General features: G+C 37.5%; 1 protein-coding gene across 2 annotated transcripts in view; it reads left to right on the top strand.

Annotated features, from left to right (window-relative positions):
* Positions 1 to 470: 470 nt before the first annotated feature.
* Positions 471 to 21,170, top strand: part of dhx15 (DEAH (Asp-Glu-Ala-His) box helicase 15) — a 33,934-nt gene continuing 13,234 nt past the window's right edge. Inside the window, exons 1-6 of one of the 2 annotated variants that reach the window (XM_051900650.1) lie at positions 471 to 677; positions 4,350 to 4,692; positions 5,949 to 6,142; positions 6,310 to 6,469; positions 7,576 to 7,794; positions 13,967 to 14,134. In XM_051900650.1, the coding sequence (XP_051756610.1) occupies positions 664 to 677; positions 4,350 to 4,692; positions 5,949 to 6,142; positions 6,310 to 6,469; positions 7,576 to 7,794; positions 13,967 to 14,134 (1,098 nt within the window). In that variant the 5' untranslated portion in view covers positions 471 to 663. The other variant, XM_051900649.1, reaches the window with a different exon arrangement.

Here is a 21,170-nt window from a genome sequence, read left to right on the forward strand (position 1 = left end):
CAAAACAAAACGAAAACGGGTTAGCAGCATTACAAATACTGAAATATACATGACACAATATTCAATAGAAATTACATGATATTACATTTTTACATGAAAGTACATTTTAGTTTCCCATAATTGCTTGTCAAACCATATTTTAAAGACAAGTAATTATGAATTATGTCAATGAAGTGTCTGCAAACATTACATTCAGTCCTATAGTAAGTAGGCTAATCTAAAGTGTAGCTACTTCTTTTTCACAAAAGTTATCAAAGTTTTCTTTCACGTTTGCTAAAAAGATTCTATAAGAGACACTTCTAATAAATAAATAAAAAGACACAGAAATTGTTTCATGTAGGCCTATTGTATGAAAATAAAATAATTCGCTGTTGTAATGTAGTCTACTTGTATTGGAGGTGAGTGAAAAAAAAAATCCAAGGCCAGAAACTCTGTAGAGCCCCGTGCGGTGAAAGCAGGAACTGCAGCTCAGCGAGGAGGCGGTCGTCTTTATTTGGCGCTAGATATAATATGATATCCTCCGCGGACTGCATGTAGATCATAAACAACGTCCATTATTTAGCATACTTATTTTTTAATATTTGGCCAAAATTCACTGAGAACTGCAATGAATAATATGGATAAACAGAGGTGTATGGTGTGTTTATCCTCAGTGCACTTGAAATGATAATGATGAGGTAAGTGCTTCCGGTAGCCATCTTGTCGTTTAGCCGTGTATGAGTGAGAGAGAGAGAGCAGCGGCTGCGTTGGAGTAACCGACAAACTCTTTCCTCTGTTACCTTATTAATCTTTCTATTACGAGATGTCAAAACGGCATCGGTTGGATTTAGGCGATGATTATTCGTCGAGCAAGAAGAGATCTTCTGACGGGTATGTTGAGCTTGAGGAGGGCTTTATCTGTACGCTGAGGAGGGAAAGAGCGGCTAGGTAGCACTAGCATGTTCACACACTCGTGCTGGTGTGGCTTTAATATTCCACGGACTCTGACATAGTCGCTAATAAATAATATGTATAAAATACACAGCTGATATCCGCAGAGGTTATTATAACACTCAGGAAAAGCGTTGTTTGCACAGAAGCGCGCGGGTCTTTGTGACTAGTGCCGCTAGCACGTGCGCTCACTAGGCTGCATGGGTCTGCTCGCGTGCACAGCAGCGGCTTGACATACAGCATACAATATTTACATTTCACTTGTTTTCTTGATTCGTAACTTTCTAGTTCTGGCTCGCTGTGTGTAAAGAAGCAGACTGGAAACCTTTGTGGAGCATAGATGTGTTTTAAAGAAGGCCGCTACATAAACACTAGTGTAAATATGTTGTATAATCCTGACTTTGCCGGTGTCGGAATGTGGCTCACTCGGCTCTGAAACTGTCTGCGATGAAACTAACTAGAAAAAGTAAATTGTTATAAATGAAAGTAGTAAGTTAAATAAATAAATATTGGGGATGTGAGAGTGTAATTTCTCAGGTCTTCTACTAATGAGCCGGATTTTTGGTTGCACACGGTTAAAACGCGGCCTACTGTTTAACTTGGGATCATGTGTAGTTTTCAATGGAATTTGTTTTTATTTTATTTTAAATAAGAGTTTTAATTTTTTTTTTTTTAATGATTGCTCGTAGTCGAATGTGAGTAGCGTTGTCCGAATCTTAAACGAATCGTTCTTTTGTGTCGGAACCAAATGGGTTAGGTCGCCAACTTGTTGAACCGATGATTGAACGTAGTGAATCAATGAGTTTACTGTTCTTTTAATTTAACAGCAGAAATAGCGTAAATGTTACGAATAAAATGTACTAGAACCATGATTACGGTTTGATTGTGTGATTGTCAAAAACTTCCTAACAAAGACATTAAGCCAAAAAATGTTTCATGATTATTTACTGCAAATGCAATCATCCTTAAAGGGATAGTTCACCCAAAAACGAAAATTCTGTCATCTACTCACCCTCATGTTGTTCCAAACCTGTATGAATTTCTTCTGCTGAACACAAAAGAAGATATTTTGAAGAATGGTGGTAACCAGACATAGTATGGAAGCTTGTTTCCGCCACTGAATAAAAAATAATAAAGGTAATTGCCACTTTTTAATCTCACAATTCTTTTTTCTTGCAGTTGCGAGTTTACATCTTGCAATTGTGATGTTTTTTCTCAGAATTACGTGATATGAACCTGCAATTGTGAGTTATAAAGTCAGAATTGTGAGATATATTATAATTCACAATTCTGAGTTTATATCTTGCAATTCTGCAAAAAATAAGTTAGAATTGTGTGTTTACATCTCACAATTGTGAGGGGGGAAAAAAAGTCAGAATAGTGAGATTAAAAAGTCGCAATTACCTCTTTTTTTTTTTTTTTTTTTAAATGTATTAATAATTCTTAATAATAAAACCTAATGTGCAGCAGTCAGGTTCTGGAAGTAAAAACCCCATTCATTCATAAGGGAATTGATACTGTATGATAACTCTTTAAAGGCAGACCTCTTTTGAGTTTCGAGGTTGTTCACTTTTTTAATTTTAGTTAGTGTGTAATGTTGCTGTTAGAGCAATAAACAACGTCTGCAAAGTTATGAAGTTCAAAGCAAAGGGAGATATTTTCTTATACAGAAATCGCTTTTTAAAGGAACACTCCACTTTCTTTGAAAATAGGCTCATTTTCCAACTCCCCTAGAGTTAAACAGTTGAGTTTTACCGTTTTCGAATCCATTCAGCCGATCTCCGGGTCTGGCGGTACCACTTTTAGCATAGCTTAGCATAGTTCATTGAATCTGATTAGACCATTAGCATCTCGTTAAAAAATGACCAAAGAGTTTCAATATTTTTCCTATTTAAAACTTGACTCTTCTGTAGTTACATCGTGTACTAAGGCCGAAGGAAAATTAAAAGTTGCGATTTTCTAGGCCGATATGACTAGGAACTATACTGTCATTCCGGCGTAATGATCAAGGAGCTTTGCTGCCGTAACATGGGTGCAGCAGGCGCAATGGTATTACGCAGTCTCTCACAAACGTCTCTATGGTTGCAAGGCACGCTCCCTGTGCAAGCAGGGGGTCACAGACGCTGCGTAATATCATTGCAAAGTTCCTTGATCATTACGCCGGAATGACAGTATAGTTCTCACCGCTGTCAAAATAAAAGTCCGCTGTGCCGTCAAAATAAAAGTACCAACAACAAGCGCAGTTTACGTCACTTTAGGCCCTAGGGGAACATTAGTTCTCGGGGAACCACACTGGTGGCAAAAGCCATGCATATGTTGACTTTTTTTTATTATTTAAAGAAGAAACCACACCAATATATAGTTGACATTTGAGGTTTAATGCTAAAGAAAAAAAAAAAAATTGTTTTCAAATTTTTTTTTATTTTTATACAAATATGGCATGCAGTTGCTTCAAATAATGGTATAAAGCTATTCAATACATCATTCAATGTAAATTGTGATAATTAATAATCGCAATTACTATTTCAAGGGAATAATCGACAATTATGATTTTTGTCATAATCGTGCAGCCCTAATTTTAGTCCTTTCCCTCATTAAATGCATCAAGAACAGACTTTTTGCCTGATTTTTAAATACCCTTTTGCTTAAAATCAAAGCTTTTAATGTTGAGATTTACCTTGTAGGTTGATTTGGTTCTCTTTAAAAACACATTTTTAAAATCCCTTTGGGAAAAATACTTGCGTAACCGAGGCTGCGTAAAAAAAGTGGGTGTGGACTTCTGCAATCTATAATGTGATTTAAATGTATTTTCCAGCTGATCAACATAAAAAATTAAAATCTCCCAACATTAAAGTCAGCATGAAATCAAATTTGACAATTCTTGTCTTTACATCACAATATTTAACACATTTCAAAGTGACCGATAACAGCCAACAGAAGTGACATGACTTCCAATCACTTGTAGATATCTGAAATCTTGAAGATTTTTCTGGCCTCTAAGAGACTCGGTTTCATGATTTATGTACTGAACAACCACCGACAGACAAGCTGCCTCAATTTCCAAGGCATAAACAAAACAATATAAATAAGGGCATAAAACACAATGCACCGCTGACATGAGTTGCTAGCCTATCTTGAAGTTATTAAAAGAATGAATTGGTTGCACAAATTAATAATTGATATTTACCAATGGTAAGTAAGGTTTTCTAAAAAAGTGCAACTGAAACCCAACAGCTCTATAACACTGAAGTCTTTTTTTAAAAAGATATGTAAGAGTTGGTTAACAAAGTCATGTAATTGCATGCTTAAACACATTCTCATGAACGTCTTATGCGTTTGAGCATTAACTTTTGGTTTTCCAGGAAACTAAAACATTAGTATTAAACCAAAATCCCTGCTTGTGTTACTATTCCCATCAGTAAGGACCGGGACAGAGATCGGGAAGACCGGTCGAAGGATCGCGATCGTGACCGCGACAGAGACCGAGACCGTGATCGAGACCGAGAGAGAGACAGCAAGGGATCTAGCGTGCCCCTCAGCTCCAGCTTGCCAGCCGGTGGGATGCTTCCTCTGAAGCAGACAGCCATGAATCAGCAGATCAACCCCTTCACTAACCTGCCTCACACACCGCGTTACTACGAGATCCTCAAGAAGAGGCTGCAGTTGCCCGTTTGGGAGTACAAAGAACGTTTTAATGACATCCTCAACCGTCATCAGAGCTTTGTGCTCGTTGGAGAGACAGGCTCTGGAAAAACAACACAGGTTAGACAGCACAAAGTTTTCCTAATTCCTTACAGCTTTTCACAAGCTAGTGAAATTTCCATATTTTCTAAGTATGATCCATGTGAATTGTGTAAAACTGAAAAAGAAAAAAAATTCATGCATGGATTGCATGAGCTAGCATCTCACCCAGGGTCCAAAATTAACACTTGCCAAGTGCCACATATGAGTAAAAATCTGTGTATTTTTACACCAACTATACTGTATAGCAGTGTTGCCTGCCGATTGGTTGGCAAATTTTTTAATGAATTTTAACAATGCAAGGTCATAAAAACACGATATGGCTTAGTGCAATTATCAAATCACAAATTCTGCAATTTAATCATATTGCTCCATACAAGCTCTACTACAAACGCTGTGTGTTTAGGTCAATTATAACTTTTTTGAAAACTCAACGTGCACCGACCATCTTCACAAATTTGTAATCATTTATAAATCTGTTGTCAACAAAAGAGAGAAGCTTTAAGGGGATAGTTCACCCAAAAATGAAAATTTTGTCATCGTTTACTCACCCTCAAGTTGTTCCAAACCTGTATGAGTTTTTTTTTCGCTGAACACAAAAGATGATATTTTGAAGAATGTTGGTAATCATACAGTTGATGGACCCCATTGACTTCCATAGTAGGAAAAAAATACTATGGAAGTCAATGGGGTCCATCAACTGTTTGGTTACCAGTATTCTTAAAAATGTTTTCTTTTGTGTTCAGCAGAAGAAAGAAAACCTTACAGGTTTGGAACAACTTGAGTGATGACAGAATTTTCATTTTTGGGTGAGCTTCACTTTTCTGCCAAAACAGAAACTCAATAGTTTAATGATTGAAAGCAAAGAAATTAGGATGACCATAAATATTAGTATTATAATCTTGTTGTTGTTCTGTAAAATCAAATATTTATTACTATAATATTATAATACAATAATTATTTTATGTATATTATTGTTTTAACTAGGATTTTTACTGTACACTAGTAATTTCTTTATTTCTAAATTATTAATGTTTTGAATAGTAATAATTTTATTTTATGAAATTTATTTTACAGTACAATATTTCTTTATTGTTTTGTTAGTTTCTGCAATTTAGATAAAATATTTTAAATAATACACTTTTTCATGACATTGCCGAGAGGGAATCTGAGACTGGGACCATATATTAACAAATGTACTCATTCATTTGGTTTAAGGAAAGACCTGAGAAACACAGTAGAGTGTAATAATGATTTGGTCACGTCCTCTTTTTCAGATCCCTCAGTGGTGTGTGGACATGGTGAGGTCCCTCCCTGGCCCGAAGCGTGGCGTGGCTTGTACGCAGCCACGTAGGGTGGCAGCCATGAGTGTGGCTCAGAGAGTGGCGGATGAAATGGACGTCATGCTGGGGCAGGAGGTTGGGTACTCAATCAGATTTGAGGACTGTAGCTCTGCAAAGACCATACTAAAGTAAGTTATAGAAAACAAAGATTGAGACATCAAATAATCTGTACATGTTTTTTCAAGATAGTGTTAGATTAGTTGGGTAATTTGACAAAAAACAAAACACACATTTGGTCGTTTTTGTTGATACCTGAGATGATGAAGAGTGATTTAAAAATGTATTTTGTCTACAGATATATGACAGATGGTATGTTACTCCGTGAGGCTATGAACGACCCCTTACTGGAGCGATACGGTGTCATTATTCTCGATGAGGCTCACGAGCGCACATTAGCCACAGATATTCTGATGGGTGTCCTCAAAGAAGTGGTCCGTCAGAGGTCCGACCTTAAGGTATGTCATGCTGACCATGTATTTGCACCACCTTGTGGTTGTTTTTTATTTCATATGAAGTGGGGGATATGTAGGGAAGAAGTCAACTTAAAATGGAAATTCACCCCGTCAATTTTCTAAATGCATCTTAATGATCGATTACACTTTATTTTAAGGTGCCCTTGTTAGAGTGTAATTATAGAAACGGGTACTAAGTAATATTAATGAACGTGTACTTACTATAGGGGTTTAGGGTTTGGTTTAGGGTTAGTTGGACTTTATATTACAGTCCTATTCTGTATGTATATTCAATGTAGTTGTTACAGTAATTACAATAACTAGGTACTATATTCATACATTTGTCATTGAAAGACTTCCATAGACCTGATGGTTTCTGTTTGAATAATCGGTTACATAAACATGCATTCAAAGTCATAGAAAGAAAAGCTTCAGTTATGAAGCTGAATCAAGCTGAGCCAGGAGAAATTGTCCTCATAGCAAATGCAAATCATTTTGTTAGCGTGTCTGTCTCTCTGTATATTCTTCATCGGACTGTTGCCTGATGAAGCTGCTCACACACCTGACAGCTGTGTGGCCGTTTGTTTGAAGACAAACGTGGCCATTCCACTCAGAAATGCACAGCCAGTCGCTTTAGTGGAGGTAAAGCGACTGCTGCTGGGTCAGCCCATTTGAAAGCCATCAGCCCAAGGAGAGCAGAAGCGCAGCGAGTTTTATGGCTGAAATGTGCTGGACCGATTCTCATAAAGCAGATGGGTAATGACTACTTGTTGTCAGGAACAAATCAAAGGTTATACATGTGTTCAGAGACTGTTAAATAAGGTCTAGGTGACTCCAAGTGATCCCTTGGCCCCGTGTCCCCATCCGGCTTTAAAGTTTAATATGCTTTAAGAGCAATTATAACGTGTCATGATGTGGAAAGGTGCTGGGTGGACCTCAAAATGGCTCTGTGCTTTTTTTTTTTTTTTCCTCCATTAGAATCATAATGTCCCCAGAGAGAACGAGATGTGCTCGCTGTAGACACGGGCAGAGAGTAGCAGCTTTTACCAAGTGCTGTGTGAAATGGTTGTCCGTTCAAAAGCCAATTCAGTCTGTTTATTCCTCCCCAGGTCATCGTAATGAGTGCCACTCTGGACGCTGGAAAGTTCCAGATTTATTTCGACAACTGCCCCTTGCTCACCATTCCCGGCCGGACGCATCCCGTGGAGATCTTCTACACGCCCGAGCCGGAGAGAGACTACTTGGAAGCGGCCATTCGCACAGTCATCCAGATCCATATGTGTGAGGAAGATGAGGGCGATGTACTGCTCTTCCTCACTGGACAGGAGGTAATGTTACTGATGTCCTGGAGGATTTGTGGAAAATGCTTGATTTTAACCGTTATGTTTTCAAGGTTTGAAATGTGCTTGAATTGAGTATCGTCCTCGAAAATGCTTGATATTTTTTCCTTAGTTTATTATAAACTGCTTCCCTGCACTTGAAAAGCACTGACTGTACTTGGAAAATGCGGGAAAAGTTCTTTAATTTTACTTATGAACTCTGTCTAAAGTCCAAGCATGTTACTTATATATTATATTATATTATATTATATAGTCAGCCTAGCTGCTGTGTTACCAGTGTTACTAAGTAAAAATATTATATTAAAAATATTTTTTATAGAATATATAAAAAATATTTCAGCAATTAATGTAAAGCTGAAATGAAATAATAATAATAAAAAAAAAATGAAATAAAATATAAAACTCACGGAGTAACATACCATCTGTCATATATCTGTAGACAAAATATTTCATTTATTTAAAAAAAAAAAAAAAAAAATTATAAACAAAAAAAATTAAAATACTCAAACACTAAAATTAAAGTGGACATGACATGACATGTAGCCAAGTATGGTGTCCCATACTCGGAATTTGTGCTCTGCATTTCACCCATCCAAGTGCACACACAACAGTGAGTATTGAACATATACACTTTTTTTCTTTTCTTTTTTTTTTGCAATTTAAGTATATAAATTAAGGATTATTCAAAATATTAATGAATGCTAAAATAATATATAAATACTAAAATAATACTGCTACTAGTAACTAATTTTGAACAACGATCAACCATGCAGCTCTCAGATAGTGATAGTCATTTATTTTGCCTAGATTAATTATATGTTGCTTGCAAACAAAAACATTTAATTATATTTGATTGTCTGCTGCGTTTGATATCACAGCTCTATATAGGCACTAGTGAAGGGTTTGGGTTTGTAGTGCTATCAGATAATCAGCGGTGTCATGACGTGACTGTCTGCGGCTCCAGAGTGATTTAGTCACATGGCATTTATCAAGTATTAAAATACAAATATTGTAAAAGAAAACAATAAAACCCAACTGTGGGTGCTTCCTGTTGTTTTGGTTGTGTGTAGCTTTGACTTCACATTCAAGATGCTCATTATGAGCCACATTTGTCATTTTTGACATTTTTTCAAGCTGCCTCGCACAGAACAGTTAAATAGTGCAGAAGAGATCAATGCTTAGATTGATAATGGCCATGAACACAGCTGGCCTTGGCGCAAAGGCAAAAGCCTGTGAGAGATGGCAGAGAATGACCTAGATTCAGCCCTGAAATTAAGCCATTTATTATTTTACGTCTCCACCAACCAGTGCTCACCTGAGCGCAGTGGAGGGTCAGAGACCCACCCAAATGATAAATACGGTCACAGATGGAGACTCACCAGCGTTCCCTGCTTATTTGTTCTCTTCCTTTTCTCCTTTTGCAAGGATCAAAGACAAAATAACTTAAATTCCTTAGATGCTTTACATTAAGATAATGAGAAGACAGAAATTATGCAATTAAAGTAATTCAGAAGATTCAAAACTGCATTTGCAAAACATGCCAGGCAAATGATCTTTTATGCCACGTTGAGTCTGACTTGTCAAATAACTGAACATTGTACTTCCTTCATTTGTTTCTCACTTCCTTTTTCAAAGAAAAGTCACATCTTTGCACCATCCACCTAATCAGATAATTTGACACCCTATTTATTAACGGCCGACTCCCGTCATTAGTTTCTCCAGTGGGTCTGGTCGTGTACATCCGTTTTCATTTGCAGGTGTGAGATTGATCGCTGGCTCGTTGCAGAATGAATGAAGTAAGTTGCAGTTGGAGTGTCTCCACCACCATTGGATGATAATTGAGTGGAGATTTATTGATGCGCAGGATTGTTCTCTTTGCAGTGAACTAATCATTATCAAGTCCAGAATGTCAGCGAATACAAGCGACCGATCTTCATCATGAACAGACCAATTCTGTGTTTCCACTTGTGATGTTTAAGTGTGCATTTTCTGCATTGCTAGTGGTTTCAAATGTTATATATTAAAATATTGTTCTAAACACTTGCAAATCTACTAGGGCTGCACGATATATTGTTTAGCATCAATATCACCATGTACGCATCCACGATAGTCACGTAGCAGGATGTGCGATGTCAAGAATAGGGATTGTAGTTGATTGTGATCCGTATTTGCCAACTGCCCCCCAGTTCGGAACGCATGTGATTCGTGGATTAATTGTAAAGTTTAACAATCATAGACTAAAAGTTTATCATTTGCGTGTGTTTTTAGGTCCTATCAGTTTAAACATCAGGCACAAGAAGACTGGAACTTGCGCACGGTTTTCTGTGTGTGCACAGCACGTTAAACACCAAATTCAGTTCTCTTCCTCTTCTTTTTGAGCTTGAACGGGCACGTGCACGCAAAATTAAGTCAAAGCAGTCAACACAGTCAGTTATGTGTTGTAAACTCTAAACTGAGAGAAACTGACACGTATCATTATATTGGATCCTTGCATTCGTCTTAAAGTGACAACAGCCTAATAAACCCACAGCTGTTTGTCACCAATGTTAATCAAACAACAAAAGAGAGAGGAAAAAAATCACTTTTGTTGCTTTAACAAAGATAAATTGTATTAATTAGTTATTTTAATTTATACAGACTATGTAGTGTTATTTTACATTTGATTATTCAATGTCTGTAGCCGAATACAGTTTGATTTACCTGAAAAACAAAGCACTGCTTACTCCATTTGTATCTTTGTTCTATTGAGTTTAGCTTTGCTTGTAATTTGTCTTCAAAATCACCCCAATCATCCTAAAATGATTAGTTCTTTACAAATATAGCTATTCAAACCATTTGGTGAAATTTTCATATTGCAGAAAAACAAAATATCACAATGTAATTTTTTTTTTTTTTTTCCCCAATATTGTGCAGCCCTACCATTTGTCCTGCCAAACACAGTCCTGCCCCAAACTCACGCCATTGGTTGAGCAAGCAGTTGCTGTGTCAGGATACTCAAACCAACAGAGCAATGTTGAAATCACCAACATTTTTATACAGGAAGTCAACCTACATAAGGCATTCCTAATTAGTGTGTTTACATAAAAGAAATTACACAACTTGTGACTATAACTCACACTAAAGATCCTGATATATTTCAAATGAAGTCAGAGAGCAAACTAGTGTGACTCAATTTCGAACAAAATGAGGCTGAAACAAAATGTTTGGGGTTCGAAACAGCTTGACAAAGAACTATAGTATAAATACATACAACTATTTGGTTGTACCACCTGAAAAATGAATTTAACAACTAAAACTTACTTAAACATTGTTCATGACTCAAAAATATGCATTACACCAGTTTTGAAAAGATTTTTTTTTAAAAAACACCTTTTTTGATGCTTTATTTGTCAATGACCCATAATCAGATGCTTTCTTATTAACTTCTGTTTTCTCGCCGCCATTTTTGTTGAGTGCTTTTGTTACTGAGAGTAAAGCTCAACTCATATTCACACATTCATCTAAATGCCACTCCCAGCATGTGAGTGGTGTCAGTATGTTCGCTAACAGCATATAGCTGCAAAGGTATTTCAAACTTCTTTTTACCCCCAAGCGAAGAACAAAAAAGAATTTCAGATCTAGCGTTGCAGGTATTCACTTTGGTGGCTTGTTAATGTGTTTTTAATTAGGTTAACGGACTTCAAATGGACTAGGGCAGTTGAAAGTGTGCTGTGCTTAAGCATTTCCCATCTTAAGCATATGACGAGACTAATGATCACAGTAGTGGAATTGGCTATTATATTTCACCCATTTAAAGAATGATTGAATATGCTAAAATCTAGGCCAAGAATGTGTTTTTTATGCTAGTCACATAGTAGTTCAGTTTGTTCCTTTAGATCAATTAAGGCGCCTCATTTTAGTTCAGCAATTTACACTGTTTGTCCACTCCGTTATAGGGGATAAAAAGGTTACTTATTTTTCTTTGGTCCTGTTAATGGAACGAAACTCCGCAGAAGAAATGGATGACTTAACTCTTTAGGCTTTTTTTGCAAACTTGCAAACAGCAATTAGTTTTAAACAACACAATCTTTCAAAAAGAAAAAACCCTCACAGATACGGTGCAGTTATTTGTTCAACTTTGCTCGTTCAAATCAGGTCTAAATTACCACTGATTAAGATTAGTGTTTTCCTTTAGATCTGTGCCAGCTAATTTGCATCTGCAGCATGTAGATTAAAGGGGCCATTTAAAATATTTTCCTCCAGCATTGTATCGTGCCCGCTGTGAGAAGCGAGGGATCTGGATTTGGCGCCCTGCTCCAGGTGCAGGCTCTTCTGCATTGGCACAGCCGCATGTCCCTCTCTCCCCGGTGCCTTGGCAGCACGGATAGCAGTCCTCCTGACAGCTGCCGCTTCCCAAGGGCTGATGGACTATTAATACTTTGGCTAATTTGATCAATCCATTCAGATTTGCCTTGTCCTGCTCTGTTGTGGCAGAGCTTTGATTAAGATGCACATGGCCACCGGCGCCATTTTCTGCGCATATTGTACCCCAGGGAGCAGTGTAGAGCGTGCACGGACTACCGTGTCTGGGATATCAGCACGCTTACGAGCTTTAATGCTTTTATGGATAAATGATCAGCTATGGCTGCTTGGATACGCAATGAAAGAGTTTCAAGTAAAATGTCTCTGAGATGTTTAGGGCCTTTAGATGTCGCAGTGCATCGATAAATGCTTTATTATAATAGCCTGAAGTTTTTGTAGAGATCATTGCTTGACTGTTTATCATTGATCTCTTTCCTGTTTAAATCGCAATACTTACTTTGACCTCAGGATGGCAGTACTGCATAAGCTGTGACTTTGAAATCAGTAGGACCATTCCACTTGTGATGAGCGTAATGTGCTCATGCATAAAGACAAAGCTTTGTAGTAAATACAGAGCATTCTTCATTTGTGAATATAGTGAATATTTTCTCTGACTTGTGAGAGAACGCATTTAGTAATAGTAACGGTGGTCTAGATTAACTTTATTTTGACACATTCCTGTAAAATGTGTAGCTTGTTAATGGTTTGTGCTTCAGTATGTACTTTTTAAAACACATTTGAGCTGGTTGGTTCGGTGCTATCTCTAATTTGCTATGGCGACTGTCATGTATTTCTAGATCTCAAGCCCGCAATGTTTGTGACGTTCAGCATCACTTAACTAATCTGTTGTGATTTGCTCCTGGTTATGCATCATTGCCGCTTTCTCATCTCACATTAGCCCTACTACATTGCCATCTGGAATAATAAAGCTTGCGTGTGAGAGTGCACATGCCCTTGTGTCTGCCGCTGTTGATAGCGCAGCCATAGGGATCTTACCCAAGCACCATGCACGCCATGCACTCCAGCTTTTCTTTTTCTCACTCTGTCGACACAACTGGCATGTCAATTGTACCGCAACTAAACCACCCAAGCCTCAGTGATGCTGGTGTTTCCAGCATTGGGGAATTGATCTAGCAGTTAATGATGTTTGTAAAAGTGGCTAAGTTGGAGATTAATGGGTAGCTGATCCAAAATCAGTTGATATGAGTTGAAGTTGGACAAATAGAGAGCAGATTACACAACTCACTGATCTGGAGTGTATAATGTTGTAAAAGCGTATGAAAATAATATTAGTGTCAAAACACTCTATTCTCCCTGTTTTTAAAAAGATAGTTCAGCAAAAATGACAATTGTCATCATTTACTCGTTCATAGTCTTTCCAAACCTGTATGACTTTTAAGTGTAACATAAAATAAGATATTTTCCATATATTGGAAGTCAGTGGAGTCCAAAACAACATTGGACTCCAGTGATATTTGCTGTATGGACAAAAATAGTTTAAACACCCTTCAAAATATTTTCTACTCCCAGGGAAACTGAACCAGTTACAAAATCCTAAGGGAACATTGTGGTTTGTTACAATGTTTTTGTTAGGTGTCTTGGGTCAAATTGAAGGAAAAAACTAGCCATTTTCTGGAAGAAAAACGGGACTCTGTATCGGCAGATACTCAATATTCAATGACTCAGATAGGATCCAGGGCACAGGAAAAACTTGGATCGGGACATCCCTAGTTACTTGCTGTTTCATTGTAATTATTTAGACAGTGGTAATTTTGGACCTCAGTCTGTGGCCTCTAACGTCAGTCTGTTTACATTCTAGGAAATCGACGAAGCCTGTAAACGGATCAAACGTGAGATTGATGATCTCGGCCCTGAGGTTGGTGACATCAAAATTATCCCGCTCTACTCCACGCTGCCACCACAGCAACAGCAGAGGATCTTTGAGCCACCTCCACCCCGCAAACCCAGCGGCGCCATCGGCAGGAAGGTAAACATCACCGCCACACATCACGATACATGTAACAAGATTGCGTTTTGAACTGCTGCAAACACAGCATATTCATGAAAGGTATCGCTTTTAGTCCCTCTAATGTGTGGTGTTTTATTGTTTTTGGAGAGAGATTAACATTCCACAGACAAAAGTGAATGGGGCTGTTGACCCAAAAATGAAAAATTACTCAACAACAAACGTAAGACTTTCATTCGTCTTTGATTCTCTGAATTTTTGTCCATGCATTGAATGTCCATTTAATCTAATCTTCCATGCGTTAAAATGAATCATAAAAGTAGTGAACAAAAGTCTAATGGATTTGGAATAACATGAGGGTAAATAGTTTTCATTTTTGGGTCAGCTATCCCTTTCCCCTTTGTCAGTGGAATATTATATCAAACAATCAAAACATTGATATTCATATTGGCACAGCCATAGTAGCCTCTTCAATCCATTTAAAGAAAGAAGAGGATGAGAGAATGACTCAAGTTTGTCTGTAAAGGGAAGAATGAGGAGCAAGGAATGGTGGAAATTAGGTTTTCTTTTTTCTTCCCTTCCATCTTTAGCTTTGGTAAAGCAATGACTCATAACATATGCTGCTTTTGTCAGCATATGATTCTTTTCTCTAATTTTGGAAAGGAAATTTACTCATCCTTCTATCATTTGAAAAGTGTTAGAGCAGTAATTTTTTTTTTTTTTTTTTTTTCTTCTTGAGTCTGTTTTGGACCGTTTGCTTTCACTCCATCCTGTTCTGCTTCCCATCTGTCTCCTGACTTGAATATGGTCATTTGCCATTTTTTGGCATGTTGGCTTTGAAAGAATGAGATTCACTGTAGATGTTTTATCAGAGCTCATCCACTGTAAAGTGTTTCATCATCTGTCATCCTTTACACTTAGCAGGAGGTTGTGCAGACGCAATCGTCCTTTTGTTTTCTCTGTTCCCATTTCACTACTTCTCTCAAACAACCCTGACGCACCTGGACGCCTGCGTGACGGGCCAAAGATCTGACAGAATATCACAGCTGATCATCGGCTATGAGTTTGCAAACATTTAGCTGAACATCTGATGAGTTGATAAATGAGTCATCGCCCCAGCTTCCCATACAGAAACCGCTCCGCTTGTCATTATTGCGGCAAAGATTACTGATGTCCTAATGAACGAACGCAAACGTTCAATGATCCGCAAAATTCCTCGTTCTTGTTCCTTCAACTTGATGGCTGTATTTGTAGCCGTAACAAAGTCTTGGCTACATGCCTGGTTTGTGTTTTGATGTACCAAACAGCAACAGCATCAGCATCCGCCTGCTTCAGATATCAAGTATCTGCCTCGTCCATTCCTCTCCGCTAGGGCATTGTCATTTCATCTCTCCCCTGACCACTTCCATGTTTAAAGAGGCTCTGGGTTTCTCCGAGGTTTGATTACTCGTAAGCCAGGGCATAAGCTGCTTCAGAAGTTCAAACATTCACCGCTGTTTGCCTGCACTGTTCAGAAGAATATGAAAGTGAACATGGATTCACGGGGGCTGATGTGAATATGCTGCAACCCCTGTCATGCAAACTAATGTTGGGAACAGAACTGCTTGTTCAGAAAAGGTTCTATTAAAAAAAAAAAAAAAAAAAAAAAAAAAAAATTTTAATGACATATTTATTTTGTTGCTATGTGTTATTTTATCTTATTTTTTTAATGATATAGGGCCAGATTTACTAAACAGGGCAAATTAGCGTGAACGCAATTCAACAAATGCGCTGATGGGAGTGGCAAGTTCTGCGTGTGATCTGCTGACGCGCAAATTAAAGAACACAGACGTAACTCAAATCATTTACATAATGACCAATGCAATCTACCAAGAGCAGCACAAATTAGCGTTGGGTTCACAAATAAGCAAGGCTGATGCTCATCAGGTGCGGGTCGGAATTGTGATCCGTAAAATCTTCGTAAATAACTATAGGCTTGTCATACATCATTGAAAAGGTCTCTCCTAGCAGAATACAACAAGCATATTTGTTTCAGTTAGAGACCTAACCATACCAGGTATTGGTATGAAAAAGCGCCGCCAACGCACATATAAACAGTATACATATGATGCTTTTGCGTCATGTTTTGACGAAACTTCGAAACATTAGTAAACCATAGTAGGTGGTCTCGATTAGTGTGTCATGTTGCCATTTGCGCATGTAAAACTAAACCCCAGGAAAAAACAAACAAAAGAAAAAATCACGAAAATGTGTTATTTTCAAAGGGTCACAGACACCCATCTATTTTTTGAAATACTAATATTGTTGTTTAACGGATAACGATCAGTTAAAAAGCGTCGGTGGTTCAGAAAAATATTCTAAATGAACAAAATGCTCTCATAACAATTCTAAATGAAAAAATTTAATGACATATTTATTTTGTTGCTATGTGTTATTTTATCTTATTTTTTTAATGATATAGGGCCAGATTTACTAAACAGGGCAAATTAGCGTGAACGCAATTCAACAAATGCGCTGATGGGAGTGGCAAGTTCTGCGTGTGATCTGCTGACGCGCAAATTAAAGAACACAGACGTAACTCAAATCATTTACATAATGACCAATGCAATCTACCAAGAGCAGCACAAATTAGCGTTGGGTTCACAAATAAGCAAGGCTGATGCTCATCAGGTGCGGGTCGACACAACTTGTTACATGTAATATATGGGTACATCTTCCTCTGGCATTCCAAAGAAATGAATACGAGTGGAAAATATTTTCTCCCTTCTACCACGCATTCTCTGTTCTCTGCGGTGTCTCCTCCTACTAGCAACATTTTCAGCCGTGTTGCAAAATGGGTTAAGACAGGCTTTTTTTGGGTGTTAAATAATGGCGCAAATACCAGTACATTGACTAGCACAAACCTTAGTAAATCACATTGCGTGATTGATTTAAATACTCTCTTCCCATAAATTTTGCGTCTGAAAGGGAAACTCCTACAAATGCACATGCAATAAGGTCAGCCGCAAAAACAACTGTCCACGCCTTTTCAGCGCTGCGTGTCTTTAGTAAATCCCGACAGTAGTTTTTTACTAACTTCGACTAAGTTATCACGTTACTTAAAAACCATTTGCTTTACCAACAAAACGTCATTTTAAAGGTTAGAAGCTTGGCTTTACGGTGAATATAGGGATTATGACCATCACTTAACAAGTGCTTTTGAATTTGCTGACATTAGAAGTGCTCTATTTTCATAGCATCAAAAAATAACTGCTTTTAAATGGAATTGTGATCCGTAAAATCTTCGTAAATAACTATAGGCTTGTCATACATCATTGAAAAGGTCTCTCCTAGCAGAATACAACAAGCATATTTGTTTCAGTTAGAGACCTAACCATACCAGGTATTGGTATGAAAAAGCGCCGCCAACGCACATATAAACAGTATACATATGATGCTTTTGCGTCATGTTTTGACGAAACTTCGAAACATTAGTAAACCATAGTAGGTGGTCTCGAGTTAGTGTGTCATGTTGCCATTTGCGCATGTAAAACTAAACCCCAGGAAAAAACAAACAAAAGAAAAAATCACGAAAATGTGTTATTTTCAAAGGGTCACAGACACCCATCTATTTTTTGAAATACTAATATTGTTGTTTAACGGATAACGATCAGTTAAAAAGCGTCGGTGGTTCAGAAAAATATTCTAAATGAACAAAATGCTCTCATAACAATTCTCCACCAGATTTGCTATGCTGCACCTAAGTTCACATTAACTCTGAAACAAACACGAGCTGAAACCCGATGTGAGATTTGATCGTAGCCACCGCTCACGTCCATATTGATAAATGGCAAGTTTGGCATGGAAATGAGCGTACACCCAATTTTCTGTCGTACGTTCATTTAGTAAATGAGGGTCATTGTGTAGAGACCAATCGGACACCGTTTTACCACTGGAGCATGCTTGGATTGGTTTGATAGCTCAGATTGACTGGTCTTGATTTACTACGCACCATATATTGGAGCGCACAGCTGACACGGCGCTGGAAAATCACTCATCCACCAGGATCTTATTACTTGTTGTTTATTCTATGTACTTTTATTGTGGTATTTACACAAGTAGTTCTTGTTCAGTAAAATCACTTGTTTGGAGGGTTTTTGGACCCTTGGTTTGTTTCAAGATAAACAGCTAGCCTACCTAATCCATTGCATGGCTTGAAGACATTAATACATTTATGAGCCATATGCACTCTAATGATGACCCTGCTTAATTGCCCATCGATACGTTTTGATTAAATTAACGACAATTAATCGATTTGTCAATTAATCATTAGCATCCCTAGTTCCTTTTGTCATTTGTTTTAGTACATCAGGGTAAACTAAATTAAAATGAGACGATGTTTAACTATTACCTGGAACTTCATAAATTTAAGTTCCTGTGTTGGTTAATAACTAACATGCTAAAGATAACCATTTTTATTATTTATAGTTTTTTTTTTTTTTTTTTTTTAATGGTCTCAATACTGGCATTATCAAGGTTAGTTGCATTAGGTCATTTTAACAAAGTAATTTAAACAAGCAGCAAAATCTTTTTTTTTTTTTTTTTTTGAGTGTGCGGTATCTGTAGTGTCTTCGATTTATTTTTCTGGCATCTTGCTTTTCTGTCCTTCGGTGGCAGCGGTACATACGGATAGGCTCAGATTACCTTGTAAAAATGTCAGCTCTTCACACCCTCTGGCATATATTAAATACAATGCATATAAGCCACCTTTGGCAGATACGGGGTGCGTGTGTGGATATTGAGATCCGCACCTGTGCAGTCACATCCTCCTTCGGGACAAATCCAACAGCCCTATTGCACTGCTGATGCATGAATTTATTAGATGGGATTTAACTTCATGTGACTCTCAGCAGTCACATGTATGGAAATTGAGGACTGTGGCAAATTTTGGCAGCAAAATTCTTGTTGATCCTTGAGTTAATTGGGATGTGGTAAGATCTCCCTTGTGCTGACTGCAGGAATGGAGGGTTATGGAAGAATTAAGGAGATAGTAAGGTTGCCGTGTATGTGTTGACCACCTAAAACTATCCTTAACGAATACCTGCTTTGGGTTGCAAGTTTTGCTTGTTAATAACTGTAACTGGACAGAAAGTGGTCTTCCTCCAGATGCTGCAGAATGTGAGGTATTTACACACTTCTAACCTGATAGAGACCATGTTCAGGCATGCCTTAGCTTGTAGCCAAAATATTTGATGTCACTCTTCACTATAAGCAAAGTCATAAGCATGTCTGTTTTACATCCATTGGTTTTAAAGGTTGTCGATACAGCCCAGTAATAATGATGATAATGATGTTTGGAGCTCCTTCCCCTCATGCTGCTTAAAAACCCTGAGGCACAATGGAATTGCGCTATTGCTGACGAAATGTCTGTTTAGTTCAATATAGAAGCAGACAGACGGGAGCCGTCTCAGTTTGTTTGCAATTGCCGTGGTTTCCATAGTCACATTTAATTCAGTGTGATTGAAGGCAGGATCTCCCTTATATTTCAATATGAAATGCGAGCGACTCTGTCTGGTCAACTTCTGTCATGGCGGAGCAACAGTTTAAAAAGAGTTTCTCAAAGTAAAACTGTCGACATGCTTGTAGCTAATTGCCTGAATAGCAGCACATCCGATTTAATGGCACAAACATTTGAATGTAAGACTCTATCGCCCACCAGAGGCTTAGTGCCGCAACAGAAATGCAAAAAATGCACTTGTAAAAAGCATTTGTTTGCAACACTACCATCAAGTTACATTACCAGTCAAAAGTTTGGGATATATACGCTTTCTTTAATGCTTTTGAAATAAGCGTTCACCAAGGCTGCATTTAGTTGATCAGAAATACAGTAAAAGCAGTAATAATGTGAAATATTATTACGATTTTATTTCAATAAAAAAAAAAAAATTACTTTAAAGTATTTTATTCATGCGATGATTGTGTTACTCCAGTCTTCAGTGTCGCATGATCAAGAAACATTTCTCATCAATGATCGAAACCGCTTAATATTTTTGTGGAAACAGATAAACTACCATTTAAAAGTTTAAGGTATTTAAAAAAATAATAAAAAAATTAATACTTTTATTCAGCAAGGACGCACTAAACTGATCAAAAGTGACAGTAAAGACATTTATAATGTTACAAAAGTTTTCAAATTCAAATAAAGGCTGTTAAACTTTTCTATTCATCATAGAATCCTGAAAAAAAGCATAATCAGCAAAATTTTATAGCATTTATAATATTTCTTGAGCAAAATGGAGTAATGATGCTGAAAATTCAGTTTTGCCATCACAGGAATAAATTACATTTTAAAATATATTCAAATAAAAAAAAAATTGTTTTAAATATTTCACAATATATCTATTTTACTGTAATTTTGATCAAATAAATGCAGCCTTGGTGTGCATAAGAGAATTCTTTCAAAAACGTAAGTTTAAAAAAAAAAAAACTTAATTATTCCAATCTTATGACCAGTAGGGTATGTAGGGCATGTGTCTACCTTAAGGTATTTTACCAAAAATGAACATTGAATAAGAGACTCATTCGAGAGAATTGAAATTGCACTTATTCAAGTGAAATGTTGCTGGTATTAGCCTTGTTCGGTCAGCCCGCCAACTTTTTTCCAGACCACTTGCGCATGGATCATTGCCTCCTAAAAGATGCAATTTCTCAACACCTCATGGTTCAATGAGTATGACTAAGTACTTGTAATGCATTTAGTGTTTTTGCTGTGAAATTCATTCCAATGGTGCTCACCTTTCGATAATTTCCATGGCTACCACTCTGGAATATATTTCATCTCAAAGGTCTTTCCCAGGTGGCCCTATTTTCTGAAAGGATGCAGACTGGTTAGGAGCCCTCATTTCTTTTTATCATATGTCTGGAGTGCTCTGGACCCCGCTGTCATTCAATGGTCTGTTAGGAGCACCCTCTGTGGGCACTGGGTCGTAGCCCCCAGTCTCCAGACTCCAGATGGCCTTTTTTCAGCAAATTCTCCCGGCCTTTCTATGAATATATAGGTAGATGGTTCTTTTCAGCA

The sequence above is a fragment of the Ctenopharyngodon idella genome, chromosome 7, assembly GCF_019924925.1.
Source record: "Ctenopharyngodon idella isolate HZGC_01 chromosome 7, HZGC01, whole genome shotgun sequence".
Lineage (NCBI taxonomy): Eukaryota > Metazoa > Chordata > Actinopteri > Cypriniformes > Xenocyprididae > Ctenopharyngodon > Ctenopharyngodon idella.